Source organism: Eschrichtius robustus, chromosome 14, assembly GCF_028021215.1.
Source record: "Eschrichtius robustus isolate mEscRob2 chromosome 14, mEscRob2.pri, whole genome shotgun sequence".
In the NCBI taxonomy this organism is placed as follows: Eukaryota; Metazoa; Chordata; class Mammalia; order Artiodactyla; family Eschrichtiidae; genus Eschrichtius; species Eschrichtius robustus.
This window is the reverse complement of record NC_090837.1, coordinates 26,359,298-26,367,822: the sequence shown is the minus strand read 5'-3', so window position 1 is coordinate 26,367,822 and position 8,525 is coordinate 26,359,298. Positions and strand designations below refer to the sequence as shown.

The following is an 8,525-nucleotide window of genomic DNA, read 5'->3' as shown; positions in this document are numbered from 1 at the left end:
AGTTCTTAGAGAAAGACAGCAGGGGTATCGGGCATCCACTGGTGTTGGCTGTAGGCATGCCAGCTATCGCTTTGCTGGGCCAGTCACCCAGGACGTGGCCCTTTGGCACCAAGTATTGTAAATCACAAGTCCTGCATCTGTCCTGAGGAATTGGTCGGGAGGGGAAATCCAAACAGCAGCTCTCCTGGTCAGGACTCAGTCATGTGGGGCCTTAAATGCCACACTTAGGAGCTGCAAACCATGAACAGGAACGGAATGCTCAGCTTGCGTTTTAGAATAATATTCTGGCTGCTGTTGGGGGTTGGACTGGACGGTGGCCAGGGAGGAAGCAGGGAGATTTGGATATTGCAGTAATCCGGCCAAGGGTGACATGTGGAGGAGGGCAGTCCACTGGAGGGGGTGGAGAACATGGCCCCGCCCTGGGGGGATAGGTCTTCTTTAAACTGGGAGCCTGGGGCCCAGGAAGGCCAAGCTATTCTCAAGTTTTCGATCCTCTTGCCAAGGGGCTTTCTCCGAGTCTTGGGTTTGGGGACAGGGTTTTTTACCCGGGAGGCTTGCTTAGAGAATGAGGGCATCATAGCCACAGACTTCAGGAGCTCCAGGCTTGTAGTTGGAGGGGTTTGGCCCTGAAAAGCAAGTGGGGAGGCCGCAGGCCCCCCTGCAAACCTCTAGATGGGCCCCACAGGGCTTCTGCTTTGCTGGAGGGAGTAGCCGGGAGTGTAAGGAAGGTTGGGGAGGGGCGGCTTCCTGAGGTGTGGACCTAGTCTTTGCTGGGTGCAGAGGTCCACACGCCCGCCCCAGCCTCCACCCTGTGCAGTGGGCCCAGGGGAGGCCGTGGCACCTCCTTTCTCCTCCTCTATTTGTGTTCCCGGGGACACTTAAGTCCTTCCTCTTTCAGGTCCCTCCGCGAGTGGGGGAAGGTGGCTTGGGCCAACACTTTCGACTCTAAATTTATTGAGTGTCTGCGTTGGAAGCGCCCTCAACGTCGTCCTCACAATATCATCCCCCCGCCCCATTTGACTCAGGTAGACATTGAGGTCCGGGTTAGGGGAGTGACCTGGCGGCGAGAAACTGTCAGAGTCCGTCTCCCTGTACCCTCCCCACCAGGAAAGGGACCCCAGCCCAGACCTCCGGAGAGGGAAGGCGGGAGAGCGAGGCCGCTGCTGATTGGTCCAAAGTTCTCCGGCACCATCCAATGGGCGGGGAGGGCGTGGCCGGGCTCGAGTAATCAGGCTGCGCGCGGCCGCCGGCTGGGTGGCCGGTGGTCCCTGCCCGCCGTTTCTGCCTCAGTCCTGCACTAATCCTAACCCCCGCCCCCGCCATGGGCCTGCAGCTCTACCTGGACTTGCTGTCCCAGCCATGCCGCGCCGTCTACATCTTCGCCAAGAAGAACTGCATCCCCTTCGAGCTGCGCACCGTGGACCTGCTCAAAGGTGGGCCCGGCAGGCAGGCCCGGGGTCTGGGTCCCTCTGTGCACACGGACTCCCGGGGCCCCACGGTCAGGCGGCCTGCGCAGACAGACGGCAAGAGACAGACTCCAGTCGGAAACCGTGGCTTCGCCTATAAGTTGTGTATTTTCAGAGTCTTGACCTTTGCCTAGTGAATACTAACCGTTCTTCAAAATACAGGTTAGGAAGGAGCAGAGCAGGTAGAGAGCAGTGGGGGTGTGGGGGTGTGGGGCCGCGGGAAGTGGAGTGACAGCTCCAACACCTCCACACCTGGGCTTGGAGAAAACAGTGAACTGCCTCCTCATTCCCAGTGGAAGCAGCCCCCGTCTCTTGAGTTTCTGGGTCTGCTGGCAGGAGGAGGTTGGACATCTGCATCTGGTCTCCTCTTTACTCCTACCTATGCCTGCCTAGGTCCCCTCCACTTATACAGAATCCGGGGAGGGGGCAGGGCTGTAACTGGATAGTAGGATAAGCTCTGGATTCAGAGCCCCTCCTGCAGGCCCGGAGGGAGACCCCTGCTTGGCTGAGCCTGCCCACCTTCTGCCTCTGGTGCCCCAGCGTGAGCCACCAGCTGCTTTGATGCCAGGTTGCTCTGACTTTTCAATGCTCCTTGGGGTGGGGGCTGGGCACAGAGGCAATTTCTAGAGGGAGGATGGGAAGGGGTGATTCCGTCCATGCAGTAGAAGGGCAAAGAGGCCCACAGGCGGTCCTACGGCCAGGCTGGATCCCGGCTCCACTGAAGCCCTCCGACTCCGCATACATTACTTGGTGCACCCTCTGCACTGGCCCGGGCCAGGGAGGTATGCAGATGTGTTTCAGACCTGGGAATCCCTGTTGGGGAGGAGCCTTGAAGGTTTGGCACAAGAAAGAAAGAGGAGCTGACCTGCAGGAGGTTGAGTGGCTGAGTCGGGCAGGTATTGCTGGTGAGAGCGAGGTTTGCTGAGGGCCGGGAGCAGGTGTGACTGGAGCTCTGGTGTGTAGACAGGTCACCCAGTTGGCATAGAGAGGGGGACTGCAGCGGACAAGCCTAGAGCCCAGGGAGGAGGCTAGAGTGTCTGATGCGTGGATGGAGTTGGCCGGGGCTGGGGTGGATTACAGCTGCAGTGAATCACCCTCCTCCCAAGTCCAAACTGAGATGCTACTTGACCCAGGTTCCAAGGTGGGGGTGGACACAGGAAGGGGGGACCTCCGGCAGGCTCAGCGTGTGTGATCCGCTGACCAGCAGAGTGGCCTCGTCTTCTCTGATGCCCCACCTGGATGGAGGCCTCAGAAAGTTGGTGCCTGGACATTGGGGTAGGGGGTGGGCAGAGACCTCAGAGGGCTCAGAGTTCTCCCCACCTGCCTTCCTGGTCTCTCCCACAGGTCAGCACTACAGCGATGACTTTGCCCAGGTGAACCCCCTGAGGAAGGTGCCAGCCTTGAAGGATGGGGACTTCACCTTGGCTGAGAGGTAACGGGTCCCCTGGCTGCACCAGTCAGCCATCTGTGTGTCCACCGTTGATGGCTTGGATCATGGCTTGTGTGCCCTGAGCCCCTTGCCAGCCCTAGGGTGGAGAGTGGGTTGAAGTCAGCAGAGCTGCCCAGGGCTGGGAGGGGCGCCTGGTCGTCCTCCTGGTGCTGTCCCTGCCCTGGAGATGTTGGGGAATGGTATTGGAGTCACTCTCATCCTTCGGGACACATGTTGGGCACTGCTTCCTCATGGGAGATTTCTCTGAGCGTACGCCCACTTTCTGAAATCTCATGACATTTTGTTTTTCACTTGGTGCCCTTAGTTCTGATGATAGGATGGCCCAACATAGAGCTGTGTGATCCTGGCTGTCACTTAACCTCTCTGAGCCTCACACTCCTACTCTGTACCAGAAACAGTGAAATGCTCCACCCCCAGGAGCTGGGGAAAGATGTGTGAGGAGCAGGGACCGGCCTCACCCAGGGCCTGGCCCCTGTGGAATGGTTAAAGAGTGACTGGGGCATGTCCCCTGCACCCACCGTGTCCCCCAGTGTGGCCATCCTGCTGTATCTGACCCGCAAGTATGAGGCCCCCGACCACTGGTACCCCCAGGACCTGCAGGCCCGAGCCCGTGTGGATGAGTACCTGGCGTGGCAGCACACGGCCCTGCGAACAAGCTGCACCCGGACCATGTGGCAGAAGGTGAGCTTTGGAGCAGGGAGCCCTTCCTCGGTGACCGGGGGATGGTGCTTTCGGTCGAAAGCATTCCATTCAGACCTGAGACCTGAGAACACTAAATTCTAGAATGCCAGAGATGCTCCAGGGCAACCAACTTGTTTCCCAGAGGGGAAACCAAGGCACAGAGCCTGGGAATGACTCCCCCAATATGTCTTGATTCCTGAGCTGCTGGAAATTAATCTTGTGTCCTTTTGCACACTCCAGGCTGCCTGGGAATATCGTCTTTTGGGAGAGAAAAGAATCAAACCTTCACTTTGCTACACATGTACTTTCCAGATGGAGAGGTGTTAAGCGAAAAACCTCAGAGTAGGAAGAAATAAGATATTTCACTAAATGTTGATCTGATTTCTGGGTATGCAAGGATTTATAAGCCTAGTAACAGTGGGAGACTTAAAGAAAAGGCTAATCGATTTTACACAAAATCTGTGTAAGAAAAAAAAAGAATGAAAACAAGCAAAAAAACTGGGAAAGATCTTGGCAAAGAAATGTTAGAAAGAACATTAAAAAAAATTTTATTTTTTATTTTTATTTTTGGCTGTGTTGGGTCTTCGTTGCTGCGCGCGGGCTTTCTCTAGTTGTGGTGAGCGGGGGCTACTCTTCGTTGTGGTGCGCAGGCTTCTCATTGCAGTGGCTTCTCTTGTTGCAGAGCACCGGTTCTAGGTGCACGGGATTCAGTAGTTGTGGCATGCAGGCTTCAGTAGTTGCAGAGTGCGGGCTCAGTAGTTGTGGCACACGGGCTTAGCTGCTCCGCGGCATGTGGGATCTTCCCAGACCAGGGCTCGAACCCGTGTCCCCTGCACTGGTGGGCGGATTCTTAACCACTACGCCACCGGAGAAGTCCAGAATCCACATGCCGCAACTACTGAAGCCCACGCGCCTAGAGCCCGTGCTCTGCAACAAGCGAAGCCACCAAAATGAGAAGCCCGTGCACCACAAGGAAGAGTAGCCCCCACTCGCCGCAACTAGAGAAAGCCTGGGCGCAGCAACGAAGACCCAACGCATCAATAAATAAATTAAATAAATAAATAAATATGCTTTAAAAAAAAAATAAGATGCTCTTAGAAGCCCATCAAAACACAGGAGAAAAATGCGCAGAAGAAACCAGCAGAGATGTAACTGAAGGACAGAGAGAAAGGGTCAATAAATGGATGAAAACATGTAACTTCAGTAAAAATCAAGCAAATGCACATTAAAAGAGCATGCAGATACCATTTTTACTTATCAAACGTGCAGAGGTTTTTGAAATGTGAACTCTGAGTTATTATTGGTAAAGCACTTACATAGTGTCTGGCACAGAGCAGGCTCCCTGTGTGTGTGAGGGAGTGTGAGCTGGCCCCTGCTGCCTGTATGGAACCACTGTTCTGGGGGCCCATTTGTTGTTGTTGTTGTTTTTGGCCGTGCAGCTTGTGGGATCTTAGTTCCCTGACCAGAGATGAAACCCAGGCCCTTGGCAGTGAGCGCTGAAGTCTAACCACTGGACGGCCAGGGAATTCCCTCCGGGGGTCCATTTGGCACAAAGAAGGTTTCCATAGCTTTACAAGCTGTGGGGTTGGGGGGAAGCCCGGTGCATTTGAGGGCAGAATGGAGAGAAGTCCAGGAGAGTGAGTATAGATGTTTGCTACTCAGAGTGTGGGCCATGGGCCAGGAGCATGAGCGTCACCTGGGAGCTTGGAAATGCAGAGTCTCAGGCCCCACCCAGGTGTACTGATTAGGACCGTATACTTGAACCACATCCCAGAGGGATCCGCACGCACATTCCCATTTGAGAAGCCTGGGGTGGAGTGGGAGGTGGGGTGGGAGAGGATGGCTGCTGCCCTGTGTTGAGGCCTTTGCGGTGAGGGCACCAGGGAGCCATGGAAGGCTTTATGCAGGGAGAAGATATGGGCAGACTTGGATTGCCGAAGTATCCCCCGGCTGCCCGATGTGATGACCCAGGAAGAGGTGGAGGCTATCTGTGCCTGAGTAAGGGATAAGGCCTGGGCTGGTAGTGGCCATGGGCGGGAAATGGTAGATTGGAGTGAGGAGAAATGCGAAGGATGGCTGATAGGTGGAATGAGAGCAGGAACCATGCTGGGCCTTGGGCAGACCCTGAGCCCTCCCTCTGCCTGCCCGCCTACCAGATGTTGTTCCCTGTGTTACTGGGCCAACGGGTGCCCCCTGAGACACTGGCATCTACTCTGGCCGAGCTGGACAGGTGCCTGCAGCTGCTTGAGGACAAGTTCCTGAAGGACCAGGACTTCCTTTCTGGGCCTCACATCTCAGTGGCAGACTTGGTGGCCATCACAGAGCTGATGCATGTGAGTGTCGTGGGGTGGGGGGCCAGCTGGGCATTGAGGTACCCTGGGAGAGAGCCAATGTACCAGCTCACATTGCCCTTTCTGGCTGGGGGGCCCTGGGCGGGTCACTTCCCCCTCTGAGCCTCAGCGTCCTCATCTGTAAAAAGGGGCTTAAAAACCCCACCCTGCAGGGATATTGAGCAGCTTCTCGGTATTTCCTGGAGGAGAAGCCCCAGCCTATCACCCGTGTGGCAGAGGAGGGAAAATCCACCCAAGGGATCCCTAAGTTGGGACATGCTGCCTTGTGCTTCCCTGGGTCCCACCCCTCCACCCAGCTCCCTCTCCCATAGCCTGTCAGCGCCGGCTGTGACATCTTCAAAAGCCGGCCTAAGCTGGCTGCGTGGCGCCAGCGCGTGGAAGCTGCGGTGGGGGAGGACCTCTTCCAGGAGGCCCACGCGGTCATCATGAAGGCTAAGGACCTGCCTCCAGCCGACACTGCCATGAAGGAGAGGCTGAAGCCCTTGGCGCAGCTTTTGTTGCAGTGAGTACCGGGTGGGCCTGCAGAGCCACCGTCGACGGAGCTCTGTCCTCAGAATAAAGAAATGGCACTGCCTCCCCTTGGCTGTGAGCGAGACACCTGCGCAGAGTCCGGTCCACAGTGTCTTCCACACGCCAGTCCTGTGTTCCTTCTTCTGTCTGCCTGCCAACTTCACCCTTACCCCTTGCACGCTGACTTCCATGTGACCTCTGGAAATAGCTTTAGTAAACACAGATGTGACCCTGACCCCGGCCCTCTCCTGTTTGAAACTTACCCTGGTGCCTCACTGCCCTGAGGCTAAAGGACAGAGGATGAGTCACTGAACTTTACATTTGAGGCCTTGACCCCGTCCCTCCAGGGCACCCCCTCTGGTTTCCCCCAGTAGCCCAACATTTTCCTGGCTCCACCCCCCCGCCCCAGCACCAACTCCCAGCTTCCTCCTTGGCCTCCTGGCCTTGGCTCAGCCTATTTCTGCTGCTTACCGGGCTCCCCCTCACCTTTCCTGCCTGGTGCTCTTCCTGGTCTTTTGGCATTTGTTACCACGTCCTTCTCCAGGGAGAATTCCTCCAACTTCTCACCCTAGGCCAAGTCAGGTGACCCCTCTGGGCTCCTCAGCCCCAATGCTTCCCTCCCTCAGTCCTGGCAGGGAGCTGGTTCCATGCCCCCTGGGCTGGCACATGTCACAGTTGACTTGGTAAAGAGAGTCACAATCAGGAATCACCTCAGTCTCCTAGGTCTCTCTCCTCCCTCTGGGGTGACGCTGTCTCCCACAGGTGGGGTGCAGGGCTGGTTCATGAACCTCCTTGCAGGGAGGGAAATTTCAGGTTAGTTCCTGGCCCTCCTGGTGCTGCTGAGGGGCGTTGCTCTCCCATGCCTACTCGTAACCCCGGCCACTGTCTTCTCCAAGCTACACCCTGGGTCCCAGACTTGTCACCTGTCCCTCAGGATGGTCACAATCTACCTGTCTTGTGTCCTAGACCCTCTGATATCTGAATCATCTAATAAACGAAGGAGACAGGGTCATGGACAGACAGAGCCTCAGCCTGCCTGCCTCCCATAGAGGCTCCTTTAATATGTGCACTTAAATAGAATTTTAGATGTGTAATTGAAATTGTTCATATACACCCATACAATTTCAATTATCTTTGTCATTTACAATTCAAACAACTTTACAACGCAGATGAGAGTACCATGTTTGGCTACCTCAACAGACTTACACGGTTTTTTTGTTTTAATTAATTAATTTGGCTGCATTGGCAGCATTGCTGTGCGCAGGCTTTCTCTAGTTGTGAGTGGGGGCTACTCTTCGTTGTGGTGCGCAGGCCTCTCATTGCGGTGGCTTCTCTTGTTGCGGAGCATGGGCTGTAGGGGCACGGGCTTCAGTAGTTGTGGCTCATGGGCTCTAGAGCGCAGGCTCAGTAGTTGGGGGCACGGGCTTAGTTGCTCCGTGGCATGTGGGGGTCTTCCGGGACTAGGGCTCGAAACTGTGTCCCCTGCATTGGCAGGCGGATTCTAAACCACTGCACCACCAGGGAAGTCCGACTTCCACATTTTAAATAACTTTTGTTTCACCTATAAAAACATAGGGTCCCGTAAACATTGAGGGTAATTCTACTGGGACTTGGCGGCTCTCACCCCCCGGTGGGCTGTCCTTCACCGTGAGGCAAGGTTGGCACAGGCACAAGAGGCCACAAAGGTAGATGTCTTTGGGGGCCAGGTAGGGATGCAGGGAGCCCGAGGGTCTCTGCCCAGCCCCACTCGAGCCCACACGTATCACCAGGTGTCCTGATCAAGAGAAGTGCAGATTCACACATGGAACGTGAAGTTGCCTGACTTGGAGGCAACCCATTTAAAAATAATTTTAAGCCTCCGTGACGATGTAACGTTTTTAGGGTGGAGCCTGGGGAAGGCTCCTACAGGTGTGTGTGTTTGGGGGGGGGTGTTCAGACCTCCATCTAAATATTGGCTAAGAAGCAGACGACCGCAGTAGCGCCGGAAAGCCGCAGGAGACCGGAGACCTCGGCCAGTGTGGCTGGAGCGGGGGTGGGGCCTGGATGTGGGCGGGGCCTGGAGCGGCC

The 8,525-nt window shown here is 55.9% G+C and overlaps 1 protein-coding gene across 2 annotated transcripts; it reads left to right on the top strand.

Moving 5' to 3' along the window:
• Positions 1–1,247: 1,247 nt before the first annotated feature.
• LOC137776579 (glutathione S-transferase theta-3-like) lies at positions 1,248–6,693 on the top strand. Of its 2 annotated transcripts, XM_068563174.1 has the most exons (5): positions 1,248–1,433; positions 2,811–2,898; positions 3,447–3,597; positions 5,754–5,930; positions 6,260–6,693. In XM_068563174.1, the coding sequence occupies exons 1-5, from the start codon at positions 1,322–1,324 to the stop codon at positions 6,452–6,454; spliced, it is 723 nt and encodes a 240-aa protein (XP_068419275.1). In that variant the 5' UTR covers positions 1,248–1,321; the 3' UTR covers positions 6,455–6,693. The 2 variants fall into 2 exon arrangements, with proteins under 2 accessions (XP_068419275.1, XP_068419274.1); XM_068563173.1 differs by lacking the exon at positions 1,248–1,433 and having other exon boundaries at positions 2,492–2,898.
• The last annotated feature ends 1,832 nt before the right edge of the window (positions 6,694–8,525 follow it).